Source organism: Podarcis pityusensis (assembly GCF_964106645.2).
Source record: "Podarcis pityusensis genome assembly, chromosome: 7".
NCBI classification, from domain to species: domain Eukaryota; kingdom Metazoa; phylum Chordata; class Lepidosauria; order Squamata; family Lacertidae; genus Podarcis; species Podarcis pityusensis.
The window spans coordinates 481052-504560 of NC_138031.1; the positions used below are offsets into that span (position 1 = coordinate 481052).

At 53.8% G+C, this 23509-nt stretch overlaps 1 protein-coding gene and 1 long non-coding RNA gene across 7 annotated transcripts in view; one reads left to right on the forward strand and one right to left on the reverse strand.

The window, feature by feature from the left end:
• Nucleotides 1-23509, reverse strand: part of PLEC (plectin) — a 121104-nt gene that overhangs the window by 87442 nt on the left and 10153 nt on the right. For 3 of the 5 annotated variants that reach the window (XM_081013940.1, XM_081013939.1, XM_081013928.1), the window contains exon 4: nt 22162-22363. In XM_081013940.1, the coding sequence (XP_080870066.1) occupies nt 22162-22363 (202 nt within the window). Of the gene's footprint in view, nt 1-1572; nt 1793-22161; nt 22364-23509 lie in introns of those variants that run through there. The other 2 variants (XM_081013943.1, XM_081013941.1) reach the window with 1 other exon arrangement.
• On the forward strand, nt 6387-14990 carry LOC308481539. Of its 2 annotated transcripts, none has more exons than XR_013988741.1 (3): nt 6387-6635; nt 8289-11148; nt 13424-14990. It is a non-coding gene; the product is annotated as an uncharacterized lncRNA (long non-coding RNA). The 2 variants fall into 2 exon arrangements; XR_013988742.1 differs by having other exon boundaries at nt 11042-11148.

Sequence of the window (23509 nt, forward strand, 5' to 3'; positions counted from 1 at the left end):
GAGGGGCCCCAGGAAGCTTCTAAATAGCTCCCAGGTCCCTCTCCTGCCACAAGCAGGCAATTATCTCCCTTTGAGAGGGGACACACTCCTCCCCGCCCCCAGAAACTGCTGCCCAGCATCCTGCCCAGGGGACCCACTGCCCACCCCCAGCCCAGCATTCACATGTTCTGCAATCAGAAAATGTCTGGAAATTAGGGGGGGTGCAATGCCAAAGACTGACAGAGAGAAACTGCTCTCAGGGGTAATAAATAAACCAGCGTGTGCAGAGTGCCTTTGTCTAAGTGGCCACAACCAGCCTGAGCTGAAAGGGGAGGGGTTCGGGTCAAAGGGCAACGGCATCCCACCTCCCCAAAGTGGGAGCTAATGTGAAGAGATGTGCATTAGGAACTGAGCATAGAGCATCTCCAGATCAAAGGGGTTCCTGCTTTCTCAGCTCTCAGGGGGCCAAAAAATGTGCCCTGGCTAGTTTGAAGCCCTCAAGGCGTTGTCCTTGGCCCAGGAAGGCAGAGCAGGGGGGGGGCTCTCCTCCCCAGCTCCCCTCAGTCACTGGCAGAACCCGGGAGGGGGAGCAAAGGAAGTGACCCCAGGCGAAGTCCGCCCATTGCTCCATCTGGCTCAGCATTATGCCCACTGACTGGCACCAACTTTCCAGGATTTCAGATTTTGTGCATGAAACTTCCAAGGAGAGAAGGGGGCGAGGGGGCACCCAGAGTGAGCCCCCGTCCTTGGCACACACAGCCCAGCACCTGCTCCCCAAGGGGCAACCCTGGTCCGCTTTTCCCTACTCCTGCCAGTGCACAGCACCTTGTGGTATGTGGGGCCCCTTCCGCAGGACTCTGCCCCACACCCTGCCAACTTCTGCCCCCCCCCCCCGCACAGAGCAGCCCCAGACCCCACAGCCTCCCCCCTTAATCCCCCTGCAGAGGGAGGGAGGCAATCAAGCCCCCAGCTCAGCTTCTCCTCGGAGGGACTGAAGTTGGAGCGACCCGGACAGTTGCAGCTTCTGCTTCCAATATGGTCCATTTTTATTCCCTTTTCGCTTCACCAAAAACAAAACCTTCCCCCAAGCAGAAGCGAGCCTGCCCTGCTGTTCTAAAGAGCAACGCGCTTCTCGCGTTTCATCCGACTTAAAAGGACAGGAAGGCGGAATATCGACATGTTAATTGATTTTACTAATTGGCCCCGCGGCCCCCAAGCCTGCCCTGCCCACTGCAACGCGCGGGGGGTTTCTCTGCTAACGGAGCGCATTAATGGAGCCCCGAAGGGAAAGGGCAGCAGGGCGGCGGCGGCGGCGGCGGCGGAGCCGGGCTCGGCCAGGACCCTTCCTCTCCAGCAGCGCCCGGGGTCTCGCCCGCCTGCCCGGCTCCCCTTCGTGGGCCAGACGGCGCGGCCTCGCTCCCCGGCGCCCGGGGCTCCGCAACAGGTCCGGCCCGGCGCAAACTTATGCCCTATTAAGGGAAGGCGGCGGCGGCGGCGGTGCGTGGCGCCCATCGGGCACCGGGAGCTCCCTGGGCCGCCCGCCCGCGCCACGTGGGGCGCACCGCCCGCCCGCCCGGCTGCCTGCCTGCCTACCTTTGTACTTCTCGCGCACGTCCTCGTAGGCTTGGATGAAGTCCTTCTCCTCGGGGTTGGGGGGCAGCAGGCTGAGGTTGAAGGTGGCCATGGCGCGGGGCGGACTGGCCGGCGAGGGGGCGCGCCCGGCCTGCCTGCCTGCCTGCCTCTCCGGGGGCGGGGAAGCGCGACGGGGCGGGAGGCGGCTCGGCCGGGGAGCCAAGCCCTGCAAGGACATTCCAGCTGCCGGCCGGGCCCGACCCTTTAAAGGCACCGCCGCCCACGCCGCCCAACCCCGGCCGGGGCGGAGGAGCGACGGGGCGGGCCGGCCGACGGACTGCGGAGCACCTGCCACCTCGGGGGCAGGCCTGGCAAGCGAGGTAGCGGCTGGTGCAGGCTGCGCCGCCAGGGACCCCGCCGTCCCCTTCGGAAGGAGGCGACGCAGGGCCACTTCCAGACTCCTCGGAAGAGCCCAGCCCTCGAGGGACGAGGCCACGGGGAGATCCCAGCTAGCCGGGTCTCCTGTCCTCCCGGGGCCCACGGGGGTCTCTTCCGGGCCTGAGCGCAATTGCAGCTGCTCTCCCCACCTGCAGCTCCCCACAGCTGGCCCTCAGACGGGGAAGGGAGGCGGTAGCCATTGTGGCTAGTCGCCTGCAATAGCCTGGTCCTCCAGGAATTTGCCCCGTTCCCTTTTAAAGTCTCAGCCATGCCACCTCTAGTGGGAGAGAGTTCCATAGGGCGAAGGTCAGGGCAAAAGGGCCCATCTGGCCCAGCATCCTATTCTCACAGTGGCGGTAAATCAGGACCAGAGAGCAAGGGCCGGCTCCGCCTCCTCTCTGTGGAGGCAGAACAGAGCCCTCCTGGCTACAACCCCAGCCCTCGGTCTCCTCCATGAATTTGTCTAAGCCTCTTTCTCAGCCATCCAGGTGGGTGGCCTCTCCATCACTGCCACCAGAGGTGGCGGCTGGCCATGCCTTGTTTCTTCCTTCAGTGGCTGGTATGGGGAGGGTCTGTGCCTGGGGACCCTGGAACCCCAAGAAGGGGACCCAGACCTAAAGACTCTCTGGTTGGCTGCAGAAGGATTTCCAGGGCAAGAGTCCTCCTCCTGTGGATTTCTCCTTCCTGTCCCCCCCCCCCAAGTCATTCTGCCTGAGCCTCTGACCCAGTCATCTTCTCTTGGTAGCAGGAGTGTAACTCGAGCAGGTGGGTGGGTGGGCAGGCGGGCTCCCCCCCCCCCCACAAAGCCTAGCAGGACAGACAGAGGGAGAGAGACGTGGCCATGTGTCGTTTTATTGCGCCAACCCGCCTGCCCCACCCCCTGCAAGCTATGAGGCCAACAGGTATTTATAAAGCGCCCGCTCTGACTCCAACAGGTTCCAGGGATTTTTCCAGCAGAGGAGTTCTTTCTCTCTCCAACCCCCCCCCCCCAAACTCCGCAATGGCCAATTATCCCTCGTCTTCCCCGCAGCTGGCACATGTGCCCCACCACTGACGTCAGCGGCAACAAAATAGCCCCATGGCTGCACCCAAAGTCCTGGGAAGAGTCCACAGATGGGGGGGGGAGTGAGAACCCCCAGTGGGATTATTTGTGCTGCAGAACTCAGAGTGCCCCAGCCTGGCCCAAGTATGCGCTATGAAGTCAATGTGCCCTCTTAGGGAATGACAATTGCCTCGTGTTCCTAAGCCTGCAGGACAGAGCACGGTGGCACCAGAAAGGGCGGCCAGGGAGCCAGGGGGGTGGGGGCACAATTCAGCTGGGGAGGGGGCCACCCAGGGCATTAATTCAGGCAGGACTTGGAGGACCAGCTGGCATAGGCGGGGCTGCCCACCCACTCATCCTGCTCCCCACCTGGGCTTGGGTTTGGGGTCCTCCTCTGCACCCGGTTTGCCAAGGTCTCCAGTATGATGGGGAGAGAGGAAAGGTCAAAGGTCGGGCTCGCTCCTGCGGGTGTTGAGAGCCAGCCTGAGCCCCCTGCTCCAGCCCCAGAAGTCATGCTCAGACGTTGGCCCCCTGGCGGTGTGCCAGGAGCTCCCGTGACTCAGCCCTGGGGCAGAAGGGAGTGGTGTCAGGTGGACTCTGGGCAGGCTGTGGCCATGCCAGGCTGATCACTGGCCTTTGACGGGAGCAGGCGTGCCAGAAATCAGCCGGGAAACTCCCCTGGGGTGCCCCGCCTGGGTTACCCAATGCAGCGCCACAGAGGGCATCTGGAGGGGCCAAGAGGGAGCCTCTGCCACTGGTCTGGCCAGCTGCTGGAGGACAGCCAGCAAATGGGTTGCTCAGGGAAGACCCCATAAAAGCTCCTTGCCAGCCGCCAACTGCTCGGCTCGGCTGCTCCAGCTGTGAAGAAGCAAAGGCAACCTGGCCGGCCCGTTGAAAGCAGCCCCAGCAAGAACTGAAAGAAGCACCTCTGGGCTGGAGGGAACCCAAAGGCCATCCAATCCAGCCCCTCCCCACCCCTGTTCCTAAGACAGAAGATTCAGAAGAGATAAGAGGAAGGACTTCTGCATGCAGCGCAGAGTTGAACTGTGGAACTCCCTCCCACAGGAGGCCACCAGCCTAGAGGGAGGTATACAAATTCATGGCAGAGGGGGCCGGGGAGGGCTCTGCTCTGCCCCCACAGTGGGGGGCAACAATGTTTCTGGATATCAGATACTGGAAACCACAGGAAGGTTTCCCCCAGGCCTCTGGACGGCCACTGTGAGAACAGGAGGCTGGACTAGATGTGCCACTGGCCTGATCCTGCAGGCGCTTGTAATGTTCACATGATCCTTTTTACGCACAAGAACCGGCCTGGGTTGACAGCGCCTTAATGCAGGATGGCGGCAGTAAGAAGAAGAAGAAGAAGTTATTATTTACACCCCGCCCATCCGGTTCGGCTTCCCCAGCCACTCTGGGCAGCTTCCAACAAAATATTAAAATACCGTAATACATCAAACATTAAAAGCTTCCCTAAACAGGGCTGCCTTCAGATGTCTTTTAAAAAGATAGCTGCTTATTTCATTCCCATCTGCTGGGAGGGCCTTCCACAGGGCGGGTGCCACTACCAAGAAGGCCCTCTGCCTGGTTCCCTGTAACCTCACTTCTCGCAATGAGGGAACTGCCAGAAGGCCCTCGGCGCTGGACCTCAGTGTCCGGGCAGAATGATGGGGGTGGAGACACTCCTTCAGGTCTACTGGACCGAGGCCATTTAGAGCTTTCAAGGTCAGCACCAACACTTTGAATTGTGCTCAGAAACGTACTGGGAGCCAATGCAGATCTCTCAGGACCGGTGTTATGTGATCCCGGCGGCCACTCCCAGTCACCAGTCTAGCTGCCGCATTCTGGATTAGTTGTAGTTTCCGGGTCACCTTCAAAGGTAGCCCCATGTAGAGCGCATTGTAGTAGTCCAAGCGGCAGATAACTAGAGCATGCACCACTCTGGAGAGACAGTCCGTGGGCAAGGAGGGTCTCATCCTGTGTACCAGGTGGAGCTGGTAGACAGCTGCCCTGGACACAGAATTGACCTGTGCCTCCATGGACAGCTGTGAGTCCAAAATGATTCCCAGGCTGCGCACCTGGTCCTTCAGGGGCACAGTTACCCCATTCAGGACCAGGGAGTCCCCCATACCCGCCCTAGAGGTAATTCAGAGTGCACCCTCTTTCTTACAAGCTAGGCTCAGAGTGTTGGGGTCACCATCAGTGGTCCCTCCTAACCAGCAAAGGGACACGCGCAGCACCCCAGAGGCCTCTGCCCAGATGACTCATGCTAGTAAGCCCGGCCGCCTGCCAGATTCCTTTCCCCAGCATCATCGCTTCCCAGCTCTTCCCAGTGTCCCTTGTGGGTTTGGGTTAACCCCGTGGGAGCTGAGCTGCATCCCACACATCCAACCATCACGAGAACGACAACTTAGCTCACAGAAAAACCTAGTCACGACTAAGGCAAAGGAGAGTCCACAGTCTACCAGGAGAGACTGTTCCACTGTCAAACCGCTCGTGTGTCGACTCTTAGATTTGCAGGAAGTGCACTGGTTTGCAGGAAGCGCACCCTAAGGGCAGAATTGGACCACGACATTTCCCTGGACCTCGGTAGGGAGAAGCTGCATGTGGCAGAATTACACACACACACACACACACACACACACACACACACCTCCCCCAAGGATAGAGGCTCAAAAGTGCTTAATTGTGCCTGGATCGCTGCCCTCTAGTTTTCATGCCCCCAGCTTGGGATGAGAAGAAAAGGGAGCTCTCTTTGGTTGCCAGGATACCACCTTCCATGGGAAGAGCAGCTGCCTTCTGGGAGCTGAGGGGCCTCCTGACATCCCCCCCCCCACCGGATTCCTAGAGCCAGGGGCAAACATTTCAGCCACAAGGTCACAAACTCTGCTTTGCCAGGCTAGCCTGGATCCCTGCTAGGAAGAGGAGGAGAGCAGGGACTTGGGTCCACTTCCACGCTGGCTGGGCCTGGCAGGAAACTCTGGACTCCACAGGCCAGTGATCAAAGGGCTCCTAGGTATGAATAATGACCCCCACCTGCATTCCAGAGCAGGGATCGCCTCTGAACCTTTGGCAGGAGGAGGGGAGGAGACGCAAACTTGCCAGACAAGAGAGCTTTGCTGGCAGTGATCTAGGGGTCAAGCACATTCCTCTCCCAGGAGGGGAATCCCACAGCCCTTCTGGCTCCTCTTGGAATCACAGAATTATTGAGGAACGCCAGGGGTCACCTAGTTCAACCCCCAGCAATGCAAGAACCACAGTTCAAGTGTCCCTGACAGGGGAAGGCTTGCTCGATTTGACCCTTAAACACCTGGTGCCTTTTGCCTCTTTGGGGCACACCTCTTCCTGGCGACAGGTCTCCTGGCAGACATGGCAGCATTTCACAATACAGCCAGGGGTTGCACCTGGGCGAGCAAAAGTCCCTTCATTTCCCTGAAAACAGGGCTGGGCCTTTCAGGGCTCCTCCTTCACCCCCCCCCCCCCCAGGGATGGCTGGAGGGAGGAAACTGGCTCTCTTACTGGTAATCAGCCTCTACCCAGAGTGCAGGAGCAGGATGATGCCCTTCCAGGCTGGCCCCCAGCCTCTGCCCAAGATTGCTTAAGGCAGGTGATTGACCTGCGTGGTGGGGGGGAGGGAGGGCAAAGTGTCTGTCCAGGGAGGGTGATGTCATCTCCCCAGGTGGGTGCTATTTGCCGAACCTCTGCACACCAAATAAATAAGCTTTTCAGAGAGAGAAACCCACTAAACAAGCCCAGCCAAGAGGGAGGCCACACCTGTGTGCAGGGAGAAGGGTTAAGCCGCCACTGCCCTGGGATTGCAGCTACCCAAAATAAAGACAAGTGAGGCTTCTGAGTCCTCCGGAATCCCCCCTCAGGCTGGAGGGAAGCAAAGCAGGAGGTTTGAAGAAGAAGAAATTGAAGAAGAAATTCCGACGAAAGAAGAATGGCAGACGAAATTAATGGGCTATGCAGAATTGGACAAAATGACGGGAAGGATTCGAAACCTGCAGGACCAGAGATTTACACAAGATTGGAAGAAGTATATGAATTATTTGAAGAGCAACTGTAATCAACAAATTATGCCAGTAGGACTACGAGAAGTTTTGTAAGGAGAAATATACGAGGTGTTACAAAGTAGAAAAAGATAGAGATATTGGTTATGTGTTTGAAATGTACCGTATTTTTCGCCCTATAGGACGCACTTCTTCCCCTCCAAAAATGAAGGGGAAATGTGTGTGCGTCCTATGGGGCGAATGCAGGCTTTCGCTGAAGCCTGGAGAGCGAGAGGGGTCGGTGCGCACCGACCCCTCTCGCTCTCCAGGCTTCAGGAGAGCCCCACCGCCAGCCCCACAAGCTCGGGGGACAGCGGGGAGGCGGAACACTGCCATCCCGCTGTCCCCCGACTTGGTTAGAAGGCTGGCGGGGGGGAGAAGCCTGCTCCTCCCCGTCGCCAGCCCCGCAAACTCGGGGGACAGCAGGGAGGAGCAGCGCACCATCCAGCTGTCTCCCGACCTGGTTTGGAGGCTGGCGGAGGGCTTCCCCCTCCCCCAGTCCCGCAAGCTCCTAGAGCGATGCGAAAGCTGCACGCAGCTTCGGCATGGCTCTGGGTCCCATTCTGGGGGCTGGAGTCGGGGGAAGCTCGGGCTTCCCCTGCCCCAGCCCCTTGCCTGGGGGGGGGGAATAATTTTTTCCCCCTTTATTCCCCCCCCCCCAAAAAAATCTAGGTGCGTCCTATGGGCCGGTGCGTCCTATAGGGCGAAAAATACGGTAATAGGGAAAATAAGAAATGCATACTAAGAGATTAGATTGGAAAATTTTCAGACAGGAGTCATGGAAGTAAAAAAAAAATTGAATAAGATGTAAAAGTATGTTTAATTATTGTTGAAAATGGTACGTTAAAAAACTAATAAAAATTTATATTAAAAAAAAGGTAGCAAAGCAGGAGGACCACAGAATGGCAGAGTTGGAGGGGATCCTGATCTAGTCCTAGTCAATCTAGTCATTTGAGAGCCAGTGTGGTGTAGTGGTTAAGAGCGGTAGTCACGTAATCTGGGGGACTGGGTTCGCTTCCCTGCTCCTCCACCTGCAGCTGCTGGGTGACCTTGGGCCAGTCACACTTCTCTGAAGTCTCTCAGCCCCACTCACCTCACAGAGTGTTTGTTGTGGGGGAGGAAGGGGAAGGAGAATGTTAGCCGCTTTGAGACTCCTGAAGGGGAGTGAAAGGCGGGATATCAAGTCCAAACTCTTCTTCTTCTTCCAGCTGAATAATCCCTGACGGATGGCCACCCAACCTCTGCCCTGAAACCTCCAAGGAAGGAGAGCCCACCGCCTTCCCAGGGAGTCCGTTCCATTGCTGAGAAGCTCTCATTCACCAGGAGCAGAGAGAGAGTCACCCACAGCTTCCTTCCTTCAGCTGACCCAGGGCGGCTTCAGAGGCTCCCCCGGGACTCAGATGTTTCTCAAAACTGGGGGGTCATAGCATGTCCCTTGCAGAATAGAATGCATCTCCCAAGCTCCCCATGGCCTGCCAGAACTGCAAGTTAAAAGTCAGAAGATCCCTTGGATAAGATGAGGGAAATATACACATTTTTGCGCCCTCCAGGGGTGTCCACCCATCACTAGTGAAAGATAGACAGGAACGAAGTTGCTTTCAAAGCAGTGACTTGAACACACACAAATGGGGAGTTCCTTGTACAGTCAAACCTCGGCTGTCGATCATAATCCATTACGTAAGCCTCTTCAGCTTCCAAAATGTTCAACAACCGAGGCGCGGGTTTCAATTTGCTGCAGGAGCTTCCTGCACTCAGCAGAAGCCGCTTCGGACATTCGGCTTCTGAAAAACAGAACATTTACTTCCAGGTTTTCGGGGTTCGGGTGCCAAAACATTCCGAAACGGAGGCGTTTGGGATCCGAGGTTTGACTGTACATAAAATATGAGGGTTGTTTAGTACTGCTGGGCCCTGAACCAGCACCGGGGGGAGGGGGGCTTCTCCCCGTCACCCACTGTGCCCTCCAGAGACGCACCTGCCTTTGTCACCTGATCCAAAGAGCCACCAAAATAGCTGGAGAACGAGGAGCCCTGGCAGGCATTGTGCAGGGGGCACGGCAGGCGGGGAGAAGACCCTCTCCAAGGACAACGGGTGCTGGGAAGCAAAGGGAGCCTTGCTTGGCCACTGCCTCGCCCCACTCTGTCTGAGACCACTGAGCAATGCTGCCCTCCTTTCTGGCAGCAGTTCAATGGATGTCGGAAACTGAACCCGGGACCTTCTGCAGGTAAAGCAGATGTTCTCTGGCCCCATTCCCGAAAAAATTGCCAATGGGAGCATCTCACAGAGCTGCTCTGGCTGCCCATCTGCTACCCAGCCAGGTTCAAAGTCCTTCTATTAATTGACAATGCCCTGAAGAATTTGGGTCCAGGGCACCTCAGGAATCGCCTGAACCTTCTGATCCAGCTCAATCACTGAAGGAAGCTCGTTTTACAACATCTGCCTCATTGACCCGGTCCTGTGGAACTCCCTGCCAATGGAGATTCAGTGGGCGCCTTCTGTGCCAAGTTTTAAAAGCCTGCTGAAAACTTTACTCTTCCATCGGGCCCAAGCAGGCAGTTAATACATCCCTTCCACAATCGTCTACTGATGTTTGTTTTTAATTCTTTTGCTTTGAACTTGTTTCTAAGTTTTTCTTATTTTACTGTGTGGCTTTGTATTATTGTAAACCACTGTGATAGAAATGATACAGTGGGATGAAAATATTTTTTATATAAATAAAGAGTCGCACCCCTTCCACTCCTCCTGGCAGGTAGCCAGACCTCTTTCCCCATGAGCAAAGGCCCACAGCCAGGAAAGGCTCCCATGGGATGAGTGCGCATGCCAGAGAACTCCTCCAGGGAAGACCATCTCACCTGCAGGCCAGGAGAGGCTCCGCAGCCTCCATGCGCTGGCATCAAGGCAGCCAAAGCCGGGAACCTGAGACAGGTGAAGCCAAGGACACAGAGGGAGGGCCCAGAGCGGGCAGGACTGGGCGCTCCAGGCCCCTTCCTTCGCAGGGCTCTCTGCTCCCTCAGGCATCCATGGCATGCCACCCGGGCCCAAGTCCTTCAGCCTTCAGAAGTGGCACCTGGGCAAAGCGCCAGGAGGGGCACAAAGACAGGCAGAGGAAACCAAGCGCCCTCAAGCCTGTGGCTGGAGCCTGGAGGGCAGGGGCAGCCAGAGAGAAGCTGAAGGGGAAAGGGGCGTCTCTGTGGGATTCAGAGCTCAGCCTCAGTGGAAAGAACTGCAGCCCCTGGTCTCCCCCAGAGCAGAAGGAAAAGACTTCGGGGGAAGCCAGTGAGAGAGAACCAGGGAGCTGGAAGGGAGAGGCCAAGGGCGCCCACCACCCTCCACAAGGCCAGGCCCCAGCCCTCAACCAGCCAGTGCAAGGCAGAGCACACCACAGGGCTGTAACTCATCAGCACAACACCTGGGTTCAGTTCTCCGCACCTCAGTACCTGACGGACCACCTCTCCCCATAGACACTGACCCTGCACGTGTCCTTTGAGGCCCTTCTCTGGGTGCCCCCTGCCTGAGAGGTCCAGAGGGTAGCAACACGAGAACAGGCCTTTTCTGTGGTGGCTCCCCATCTGCGGTTGGCTCTCCCCAGGGAGGCTTGCCTGGTGCCAGCATCACATGTCTTCAGGTGCCAGGCAAAAACATTCCTCTTTACCCTTCGGCCATTAAACAGTCAATGTGCAGTGGTGTCCAAACTTTTTTCAAAGAGGGCCAGATTTGATGAAGTGAAGGGCTGTGGGGGCCGACTGAAGGGCCAACCAATGTTGTTGAGCTTCTCTTAGGATTGAAGTTGTTGAGGTTTTTTTTAGGATTTTACCCCAGGAAATAGACTGCCACAGGCGCCGGCGGGCCAGATTAGGCCCATAAAATAGACTTTGGACATGCCTGGTCTATGGTATTTTAAATGTGGGGGGACTATTATTATGATTATTCTATTATTAAGCTGCGTATTATTCTTTATTTTTAGGCTGCACAAATTAAGTTCTCAGTGCTGTACACTGTCTGTCCCGAACTGAGCAAGTGAACCAGGCCAGGAGGTGGTGGACTCTCCTTCCTTGGAGGATGGGGGGGGGGGTAATAAATATACTATTATTATTATTATTATTATTATTATTAGCAGTGGTTGGATGGCCATCTGTCACGGATCCTTTAGCTGAGACCCCTGCATTGCAGGGGGTTGGACTAGATGACCCTGGGGTCCCTCCCAACTGCCATTCTATGGTTCTGTGGTTCAAATCCCTACTCAGCCATGGAGCTCACGGGGTGACCTTGGGCCAGGAGCTGCTTCTCAGCCACACCTACCTCACAGGGTTGTTGCAGGGATAAAAATACGGAGGGGAGAACTATGCCTTGAGAACCTTGGAGGAGAAGATGGGATCACGGAATCATAGACAGAAATGCGAGAAGTAAATACAGTGGATGCTCAGGTTGCGAACGTGATCCGTGCAGGAGGCACATTCGCAACCCACAGCGTCTCCAACCCGCAGCGCCGCTTCTGCACACGAGCAGGTTGCAATTCGGCGCTTCTGTGCATGTGCAAAGCGCAATTTAGTGCTTTTGTGCATGCACGAGTGCCAAAACCCGGAAGTAACCCATTCCGGTACTTCTGGGTTTGGCGTGTCCGTAACCCGAAAACGCGCAACCTGAAGCGTCTGTAATCCGAGGTATGACTGTAAATAAATGGGCTGTCCGTGGGTCCAATGCCAGGCCTTGCCCTCCCTCCTGTGGGGCTGAGGAAGGTGCAGAGAAGCTGGACTGGACACTGCCCAGCCTGAGATCAGGGGAAGGACCCAGCCGGGAGCGCTGGCCTAAGGGAGGAAGAGAGGGCGACACCGTGGCCCCCGCTCTCTGCCCAGGCGGCTCCTGAGTCTCTGCTTGGCTCCTCTGGGGACTCCTTTGCTGCCAATGGACAAGGAGGAGCTTGGGGGGGGGCGAAGGGATCTGTATTGCAGGGCCCCCTGCTGGAGGCTGCTCTCACTGCAGGGCAGGACCAAGGCAAGGGGCATCTCTGCCCACAGCGCCACTGCTGCATCACACACACCCCCCACACACCCAGCCCCTCCCAGCAGGAGACTAGGCAAGAGGGGCCCCAGCCCCCATGGTCCCACCCGGCATAGGAGAGAAACAGTCGCCCCACTAAGGACAGAGAGAAACTGGTGGGTGAATCTGTCCCTTTCAGGTCCTCTCCGTTTCTTCCCCTTCTGCTCTTCAGTTCTCCAGGCCTCCAGGCCAGTTTGCAAATTATTATTTTTTAAAGTCTCCATGAAGATCCATCAGCATGTTCATGCAAATGTCTCTCCCAATATACAATGCAGTTTTCCCTAATAAGCACCTTTCTGCACACAAGGTTATGCACACTTTATCTCTGTACAGTTGTACCTTGGTTCTCGAACTTAATCCGTTCCAGGAGTCCGTTTGACTCCCGAAACCATTCGAAAACCAAGGCACAGCTTCCGATTGGCTGCAAGAGCTTCCTGCACTCAATAGGAAGCTGAGTCGGACGTTCGGCTTCTGAAAAACGTTTGAAAACCAGAACACTTACTTCCGGGTTTTCGGTGTTCAGGAGCCAAAACGTCCAAGTACCAAGGCGTTTGAGAACCAAGGTACAACTGTATATGCAGAGCTGCAGTTACTGTACTTGGCTGAGAAACTGCCCTGCAAAATCAGGAGCATTTCAAAGGACGCAGGGGTCCAGTCTGGTCCTTCCTTGCCTGGAAAAGTGGGAATTAGGCTGGGCCAGGGATAGATTGGGGAATGGAGTCAGTTCACGTTTCCTTGGATTTCTCTCCCCCATCCTTACCTGTGGCTAAAGGGAGCACAGGTGACTCTCAAGGTGGGGGAGGGAGAGACCTTGAGCTGCTGGAGCACAGGCAGGACCCAAGGCAGACCCAAGGAGAGTGACCCAGAGCGTGCCTGCTTAATTTACAACAAAGTGGCAGTGCAGAAGGATTTTTTTAAATCATATAGTTAGAAACTCATTATATAAGGTCTGGGACAGGTATCACAGATTATTAGAGCCTAAGATACCCTGGTGGGTATCCCCAGTGGAGACGATATCGGTAAAAAAGAATAATATGGGTACAAATTGGGTAACCAACCAGCAACTGATAAAAATAGAACAGGGCCAATAGGTTACCAGTTTTTTTTTCCAATGAATCCAGGGACACTTTTCAACTTCAATGGATTTTGTATGGGGGCTGATTTGTAAATCTGGGGACTGTCCCCGGGAAATGGGAACATCTGGTAACCTTACAATGCACATATGTGTAAACCTTTTTTTCTTTCTCTTATTTTGTAGAGATAAAAACCTCAATAAAAATTATTATTATTATTTTTTTTTAAAAAGGAGAGTGACCCAGAGGTGCTGAATGGAGCAGGATGACACACCCCCCCCCCTCGCAGGCAGAGGGCCAAGCAGAGCAGCAGCAGCAGAGGCTGGAGGCCTCAGCGTCAAACAGAGCAAGCAAACAAGACCTGCCCACGCCCTGCTGGCTATGGCAGGTGGTGGCTGGGTGTGCCCCCCCCCCTCTGCCAACAGGAAAGGAGCTGTGGGGGCACCTGGAGAGCGCAAGGGTGGGGGGTCTGGAGTCTGCAGGGTCTCTCATTCTCACACCAACAAGCCTCAGGGGTTGCTGTGTTGTAGTGATCAGATGGGATTACCAGGAGGAATTATAAAATATACATCAAGCCATTGTGTCCACGATGAATGCATTGTGTTGACTGGGTTTAATGTATTGACCATAATTTCTGATTAAATCCCATAAGCTTCTACATTTATGCCATATTTCCTCTACTGTCCATTTCTCTTGCTTGACAAGTCACACACACACACACACACACACACACACACACACGGCACCAAGGCAGGCATACTCAGTCAGCAAAGACAGTGGGCAGTTTCTTTGATGTAGCTTTTCTGATATGTTAATCTTAGGATGTTAATCTTAGGGCCAGGAAAGAGATCTCACCTGAAGGTGATAATGATCGCTGTCCTCCTGGCCATCCTTCTTATCATGTATATTGCTTGTTTATCACCTCCTAGGGTTGCCAGACGGCACTCCTTTGTAGTTCAGTTCTTTATTTACCCCAGAAGTGCATGCTTAATTAGCTTTTGTAGTTTAACTTTGTCCCCACGTGGGGTTTGTTGAAATGCTCAAAAGAAATCTGATTGGCTCAGGATGAAACGGTGAAATCAGCTATGATTAAATGGGCACAAGATGTTGGACATAATATAATGATGGCTGACTGGGAACAGTTATGGACCACAGGTATGAAATTTACGGCATGTAATGCCCTAAGAGAAAACTTAATGAAAATGATTTATAGGTGGTACATGATACCAGTCAAGCTTGCAAAAATTTACCATTTGCCCGAAAATAAATGTTGGAAATGTAACGACTGAAGGCACATTCTTTCACCTTTGGTGGACATGCCCAAGGATTAAGACATTCTGGGAGATGATTTATAATGAAATGAAAAAGATATTCAAATATACCTTCCTGAAGAAACCAGAGGCCTTTCTCCTGGGCATGGTTGGCCAATTGGTGTTAAAGAAGGATAGAACTTTTTTTATATATGCAACAACAGCAGCAAGAATACTCATCGCGAAGTATTGGAAGACACAAGATTTGCCCACCCGGGAAGAATGGCAGATGAAGCTGATGGACTACATGGAACTGGCGGAAATGACTTGGCAGAATCCGAGACCAGGGAGAAGAGTCGGTGGAAGAAGATTGGAAAAGGTTTAAAGACTATCTACAGAAATATTGTAAAATTAATGAATGCTAGAAAAATGTTGGAATGAAGTTATATGGCTTTAGTAGAAATATTATAAGGAATTAAGTACAGATAGGTTAATAGAGCATTAAAGGAAAAAATAAGGTTAGAATGAGTTAAGATAATTATAGGATAGAAAACAGAGGAAAATGGAAAGGAATTACTGAAATAATTTACAGAAGTGGAATACAAAAAGGGAGGTGTGAGGAGGTTGTGGAAATAAGTGAATGAAAGATGGGATAATGAAATTGTTTGATTTATTTTATTGTCTTTGTCTTGTTTTGTTAATTTGATGTGTTGTATTGTATTGTTTATCTTCTTTTTAGTGTTTAAGTTTTTGGAAAAATAATAAATATTATTTTTTTTAAAAAAGAAATCTGATTGGTTCTTACAAACACTCTGTAAAAGGTTCTTGTGAATAAAAGGACCTGGGCCGGAGGATGGAGAGAGAGATTATTATATGCACCCTTCCCAGAGTCTTGCTGGTTCAAGCCTCTGTGTGTATTCTTATTAATCAGAGTTCAATCCTTCCTTTGCTTTGGGAACGCCTCACTGTGTAAAACCAGCAACTGGCTTTGCCAACAGCCAGGAAGAATGAAGGCCAAGGGGGAGCTCTTTGCCCTCCCCTCCAACCAAAAAGAAATCCCTTTACAGCACATCACAGAAAGGGCCAAAAGGCTCTTGAGGCCAAAACCCAAGACCTCCAACCCACCCGACTGACCACCAATGCTTGGACTGCTCCTGTGAGGCCAGCTGGAAGGAGTTTCAGGTTTGGGGGGAAGGGCTTTCTGTTTGCCCAAGGCTTGCAGCTTTTAGTTTTTAGTTTTGCATTTGCTTCTGAGTTTCATTGTTTTCCATCTGCAAATCGTTTTGTTCTTTCTATCTTTGGCTTCTTTTAATATTGCTTTTGTTGTTCTTGTGAAATTGTTAAATTGGAAGCCTCCTGGTAGATTCATGAAACCGAAAAGCAAAACAGATTTTTTTTTAAAGCTGACTATAATAACTAGAGAGAGCAGGTGCCAGCCAGCTGCTTAGCAGGGAGGTGCCAGTCAAAAGGAGCGGGCCAGGATGCTCTGCAAGGCACCAAGGTCTTGTCCACATTGGAGCATCATTCAGCTGCTATTCCATTCCCCCCCCCATTCAAATTAGATGCAGAGCAATGCACACCTGCACATATTTGAATTTATATATGAGGAGCAACTTCCTCTTTCCTGTTTCCTTTTGGATCTGTCCCTGCCATCTGATGGGTTGTGCATGAGCACAGATAGCGGAGCATGAGCCTTGCTTTTTAAAATAAAATTTTCCACCCAAGAAGTCTGCAAAAGCACAGAGCCAGCCTATTGTAACTTACTTGTGCAAGATTTGTGCAAGTCTGAGTGATACAAAAATATATGTACACACACATGATGTGATTATATATAAATGGCTGAGCTCCTGAAGTCCTCTTACTAGCAAACTGGGGGCGGAAGAGAATGAAAGCAATTATAAATTTTCAGCAAACGCTTTTCAGAACGCTGCCCAGTATATCGGGTGTATAGATTTCCAATGTGGTTTGCTTCTGCAGTTTTCTGGTTTTGATCTGAGGGATCAAACAAAAAAGAATATTCCTTCCTTCCGGAAAGCACTGGAAATAGTTAAGAGCACAGCTGGAAAAGTCATGGGGAAGCAGCAGGCATGGAAAGGGGAGGAGCAGAACCGCCCACCCAGAAACACTCAAACAAATCGCTGGCGACCCCCAGCAGAGAGGTCTGGAGCCCAGTTTCCCCCTGACGTGCTGCATCTTCCCCATACGCAAGCATGGAGAACCTTGGGCCCAACTAGAGCAAGTACGGCCAATAGCCAGGGCTACTGATGGGAGTTGCTGGCCTCCATCTAACTTGAGAGACAATGGAGTCTGCCTCCAGGGGTGAAGTCCAACCGCTGTGTTAGCAGCACTGAAGTGACTTCCCTGGGGTGCAAGCCAGGGCTGTGTGTCTGGAGGTCCTGGGCTGCCCAGACGACAAGACCTCCCTCTCGGCATTGCAAAGGAAAGCAGAGCGAGACTTTGGCACCAACCTGGCTGCAGGAATTGCCCGAAGGAGGCGTACCAGGCACCACCCAACCGCCTTAGGGACTCCCCTTTGGTTTACTCCTGAGCCTTTTCTTCTTCCAAAGAGATCCCGGAAGGCAGTGGGGGTTTAGGACCAGAGTTTTCCTTCTCCTAGGTGGGCTCCCTTCCCAGGTGGATGAGCCCCATCTGCCCCTCACATCCCTCTTTAGTTCATGCAGAAACTGCCTTCTTGACCACTGGACCCCCTTCCTGGTCTTGTTGATGGGAGCTGTAGTTCAGCAACATCTGGAGGGCCAAAGGTTCCCTATTCCTGCCGTATCAGGTAAACCCAAATTTCCAAGGGGAAAGCATTAAGCCTGGTGTTGTTTGGCAGTAACATCATGTGAAGGACACAAATTAAACTGGGACACATGCATCTGCAAACGCAGTGAGGACCAGCCCCAAGTGAGCCCCACAAAGTCACAAAGCACCGCATGCCTATTAGGTCGGCTGCTAGAAGCAGTTTTGCCGTCCACCACAGCTGTCTTCCCTGCAGGCACGCAACATGGATTCCACATCCATTCAGAGCCCCCCCCCCCCCAGGTATTTCCTGAGAGGTGCCAACCCAGACCAGGTGCCTCCCCAAGTCTGCCACCTGCTGATGACTCTGTGACCCTTAAAAAAAGAAATATACCTCCAGCCACATTTTCTCTGCACTCCTGAGCCACTCATGACAACGGCACAAGGAATCTTTCTGCATGAAGTAAGGTCTCTTTCTCTCAGAAAAAAGGGGTTTGGGGATCCCCTGTGCATAACATCCTAACTTGTTCTACTTATAATGCTTGTTTTTCCATCTCTGAAATCGCCTGAAGCCTAAACTAGAATGCATTTTTGTTGTTTCGGGGTTTTGTTTTGTTTTAATTAACTTGGGTTTAGGTTCTGTTTGTTCCTGAACATTTACGCCTCTTGCTTCAGGTCATTCCTGCAGCTGCCTGGGGGATTCCCAAGATCTGGCCCAGACCAGCCTCTGTGTTGCCCCTGCCTGGATCTTTGGGAGGAAAAACAAGTGCGGCACATGAAAAGTGAAGCCCCAGCGCACAGGCTCCGCGCTGGTTTGGAACGTGTGCGTGGCTCTGCCGGATAAGCCCTGGCTTTGCGGCTGGCTCCCCTCACGTAGGTGGCAAAGACTGGTTGGACAGCTTTGATGTTTACAGAATCGTAGCTAAGCTTTGTGCAAAAGCTTATTGTGGCCCAGAAACATACCTGGAGCCAGGTGAGGAGGACAGAAACCAGTTAAGGTGCAGAAGGGAAGTTCCCTGCTCTTAACAAGCTGAACTTGGACAAAGTTGGCAGGCTGGTCCGTGGCCGAGTTTGGTGGAGGGGCCGCCCTGGCACTCTGGCTCCCCTGCTCAGAATGGGCCACACTATCAGAACAAAAATTTAATCATGCCACACTGATTTTTCTTTTTTCCTGATAAGCAATACATTGTAAAACAAAATGAAACAACTCCTGGCACTGCTCAATTTATAACACAGAACACAACTGCTTTATAATATGACTAAGGGACCTCTAGGGACGCGGGTGGTGCTGTGGGTTAAACCACAGAGCCTAGGGCTTGCCGATCAAAAGGTTGGCGGTTCGAATCCCCGTGACGGGATGAGCTCCCATTGCTCGGTCCCTGCTCCTGCCAACCTGGCAGGTCGAAAGCACATCAGAGTGCAAGTAGATCAATAGGTACCGCTCTGGCGGGAAGGTAAACGGCGTTTCCGTGTGCTGCTCTGATTCGCCAGAAGCGGCTTAGTCATGCTGGCCACATGACCCGGAAGCTGTACGCCGGCTCCCTTGGCCAGTGAAGCAAGATGAGCGCCGCAAACCCAGAGTTGGCCACGACTGGACCTAATGGTCAGGGGTCCCTTTACCTTTAAGGGACATCCAGGAAATATAAAACAATGCAGCTACATAAGAACATGAATTGTTCCCAAGTACAATATTGGTTGTTCTTGAATCTTCCTGTCACACTCGCGCTCCTCTCCTGCCACACCCTTGGAGAACCACTGGTCAAAGTGCATCAGAATCCCAGATTGTGGAATCTCCCACCTGAGGGAGACGTGCCCCTTTCTGTCACATAATAAACAAACCTCTGGAGGGCACCGGGTTGGGGAGAACTCGTCTGGCCTTCAGCCATGCAGGTTTTATTTGCTTGCATGCAACTGTCCGCCCAGGCCAAGGGGTCTAACCATCCAGTCACAAAATGATAAAACACCACAATGTTGTTTGTCTTGTAAAGCCCCAGCAAACATTAAAAAGCAGCAGACCTGTGATCCCTACATTGCAGGGGTTGGACTAGATGACCCTTGGGGTCCCTTCCAATGGCTCCAGGACTTATTCTCCAACAGCAGCAAAAGGCAAAAATGCCAGATCCCTTTACCTGCCCCTATGTGCCCCCCTTCTCTCTCAAGGGCAGCATAAGAGCAGAGGGCAGGCCAGATGGGCTTCTTCTTGCCCTATGGAGGGGCTTCCACTGAAGAGGCCCTGCTGCCCCCCTTGCGCTCATTCACCCACTGCCCCTCAATGGACAGGACCTCTGATGTGGACCACAGCACATGGGAAGGGGCAGAGAGGGAAAAGCGGTCCTTAGGCTGCCCATTAGGTCCCAGTCTGCTAAAGGGAAGAACCAGCACCTTCCGTTGAGCCCCCAAATAAGCAGGGAATCAACAAAGAATGAACTGGATCTTCAAACAGGATCAGCTGTTTTCCAGCAAATGTGTGGCTGCGGCATTTGGACCTTTTTGCAGTTTCCAGAGGTGTTCAAGGGCTGCCCCACGGAGAGCAGATGACAGGAGTCTAGTCTGAAAGTACTTGATGCAGTATAACACCTGCTTGCTGTGTGTGTCTGTAGCAAGATCAGTTCATGTGGTCTGTCCTGCTCCCAGCTTTTCAGACTGGACTAAACCTAGCAGAGAAAGATAAGGGGCCAGGCTTACAAGGGGTGTGTGGGGAGCAGGATGCTGCCATGGCCTGGCCTGCAAACTGAGCTGGGCCCCCTCTGTCGCTTGGCGCTGGGCTCCTTCCATGACCCTAACAAGGGCCTCCTCACGTGAGAGGGGGTTGTCACCAAATAAGCTTTACTCAGAGTAGGCCCACTGAAATGAACAAACATGACTGATCTCAATATGTCTGCTCTGAGCAAAGCTTCCCTAGGAGGCGAGGCTCAACTGATGGCCTCTGGGATGTTTTATTGCCTGTGAGATCCCAGCCGAGGTCCCTAATAATGCTCTGCTAATGAGATTTCATCCTCAGCCAGGCAGAAGAGCTTCCTGCATTTGAGGCCCAGGAGGAAACGAGAGGAAGGAATATCACCCACCCACCCCCACCTGTCCTGCCCCCCCCTCCACTTGCATTCACTAGGGTGGCTGTTAGGCGGTAATTTTCTGAAGCACAAAAATTTTTGGTATACAAAAAGCTTATTTATACAGTGAGTGTTTTATCCTAACTTCAGAAGAATGGAGGCGGCTTGAAAGAGAAAGGAGATTCAGGGCTTCAAGTCCCCCCCCCCCACTGCCCCCCCCCCCCGCTCCCTGCAGCTGCAGCAGCACCCTGAGCTGGGGAGTTGGGACTGTGAGGAGGAAGGTCTTTCCCCCTTGCAGGGGGCTGCTGCTGCCCCCGCTGCCCTTGCCAGGTAGGTCAGAGGAGCAAGGAGAGCAGGGAGGCCCCACCCCCCCACCCCATTTCTGACCATAACTGGCCTGCAGGCTTCCTGGCCCAAAGCACACCTTCCCCCCCCCCCCAGGCAGAAGGCAGCTCCCCCTGGGCCAGAGGATGACAATTCCACAAATAAGCAGACCGTGGGGAGGACAGTTAAACGCTGCAACTGCAACTGTTGATGACACAGCGAATGCAAAAAATAACGGCTCATCAGAAATGTCCCAACTCAGTTGTAGCAGAAGCTGTTAAGGAGGAGGAAACGGGCAGCCGGTTAAGAGGCACTTTTGGAAAATCTCCGGGTTCCTTGCCAAAACCTCCTGAGCAAACCTAGAGTCACAGGTTGAGAGGGAGAACCATCCCTCCCCCCACCTATCTGTTTTTATTTATTAAACTTCCACATATATATTTCAAGGCAATGTACAATCGGCAATAAAAGCAACTCAAAATCAGCAGGAGAAAGGCAATGCAATGTGGCCTCCCTCCGTCCTTCTCTCGATACAAGGTCACCATCAAGGCAATCAAGGCTGATTCAGCTCCAACCCTGATCTCAGCCCAGATCAAAATGAGTCAACGAGGTCAGTTTCCTCCACAAATATCTGTGTTTGTGCCCCACGACCATCTCAAGGGCTCTGCCCCCAAAGGGGGTATTTGCAACAGGGTGGGAGTTGCTAAGACCATCGGGCGCAGGGTGGGTTTCCTCCAAGGAGGGGCCACCCTACCACCTCCTTCGGGGCAACAGGCACCCCACCCCCCTCAACACGGAAAGGCTCATCAACCCTAGTGATCTAAATCGATATATGAGAATATGCAGGAATGGTGGGAAAATTAAAGGGAAGGGAAGATGTTGAATATTTTTGTTAAAAGAAAGATATTGATGGTGGAAATATATTTTTGAAAGCGAATGTGATTTTGGAAATGGTAATAATGAAAAATGTAAATAAAATTTACAAAAAGAAAGAGAGGGTCTCCAACCCGTGACCCTCCATCACACCCAGCAGCAAGCAGGCCAGCTTCCATCAGCCAGGAAGGGCAGCGGTCAAGAGGGCACCTCGCTGGGCACAGACTCACAAGCACCCTCTCAAGGGTGGCGAAAACGGACCCCACAAACCGTGTCTGGATGGAGCAACGGAAACCTCACCAGGAGCTGCATCAAACATGGCATCCGTTTCCCTAAGGAGGCAAACAACTTTGCCCCCCAAGTGCCCCGTGAGCAAGTCCCCCAGGCTCCCTCCACCAACGTGGATCTCAACTGCCTACAGACCACCCTAGAGAGCTCTGCTGGGCAATTACTCAAGAGACGTGACGCAAGCCCCCGATACAACACCCAGCCCAGACTCAGCTGCAACAGGAGACCCCAAAGCACAAAGCACCCCTGGCAAGTGGCCCCCAGAGGGACCCCTGGGTGCACAACAACACGGTGCCACAACACGGCGCAAGGAGGGCCAGGGCCAGGGATGGTGGCTCACAGAAGCTCCTGGTGCCCTCGCCAGGGTCAACTCAGGAGAGCCGCTCACCCTCTGGGCCCCAATCCAGCAAGACCCCCTGACCTGGGCCTCCCAGCCTCAGCCCTCTCTACCTGCAATGCGGATGACCGCTCTCTCCGCAGGGTCCAGGACCGTCCCGTTGCCGGACGATGCCTTGGTCCTCTTGGTCCGCTGGTGCTTGGGGAGGTTCCAGGGCAGGGTGTCCCCCGGACTAGGAGAGCCCCCGCTGCTGCCGCTGGAGCTCTCCTCCGCCATCTTCGGCTTCTCCTTCCGGCGGGAAGAAGACATCACCTCCTGCAAGGCGGGGAGGAGCAGCGTCAGAGATGCAGAGACAGGGAGCAGCCTGGCCCCACCCTGGGCCCCCATTCTGCAGACTGGGGGGTCCCCGTGGCCAGAGCAAAGCAGCTTGTCCTGCAGGGAAGGCCTAGGAGCCCCCACTCCACCCTCCTTGCGGAGCAGCTCTGCAGCCCAGACAATGGCAAGGAGGGAGCAGAGCCCATCCCACCCTCTGAGCCAGGTAGCTCAAGCCAGCCAGCCAAGCCGCATCCTGCAGCAGGGAGGGAAGCAAAGTCCTCATCCCAAGGGGGTCACTTGGCAACCTGGCGGGAGGGAGGGGGAATTCCTGGCCAGCCTCAGAAGCCTCCATCCAAAGACCCCCAGTGGGAGCCAAGCCGTCAGCCTCAACTCCCTGCTGCCTGTCCTGGTTCCCGGTGGGGCTGCTCAGGGGGAGCTCCCAGGAGGACAGCTAGCACCATCCTGCCCCACCACTTGGGGGTCACGATCCTCCAGGATAATCCTGGCGCTCACCCAGAATCCCCCTGGCCTGAGAAGACATATGACACCAGAGGGCCAATCCCGTGCTATGACCAGCTATGAAAGCTCTGCTTTTTTGGGGGGTGATACAGACATCCCACCCCAGGCACTCCCAAGCAGCTGACCCTCAGTACCCGAGGGGAAGCTGGGGGTGTCTGCATTCCTGGTGGGGTTCCAGGTTAGGGGGAAGTGCCTGGAGTGGGGGGGTGGGAGGGAGAACTTCTACCAGGTTGAAGGAGAAGCACTTGCCCCAAACAGCCCCTTGGGGACTATGAGGATTCAGAGCTGGGCCACCCAAGGCACTAACCACTGAACAACACTGCCAAAGGCTGAGGAAGCCCTGCCAAGGCCCGGTCTGCTGCCCCCCCCCCACCCCCAGCCTTGAGGAATTCTAGTGCTGCAATTCCTGGGGCTCACCTGGGCACGATGGGGGCCAGGAGCAAAAGCCCCCACCCAGAATGCCTCAGCACAACAGCAGTGGAGGGAGGTGGACCCCCATCGTTTTGCAAATGGTTCTTTATGACCCTCCTAACTAGAGGCAAAAGTTGCTCCAGGGCCAGAGATTGTCTCCTGAAACATCCCCAGTTATCTTAAGCAAGCCAGCCAAGCCACACATTCCGGAAGAGG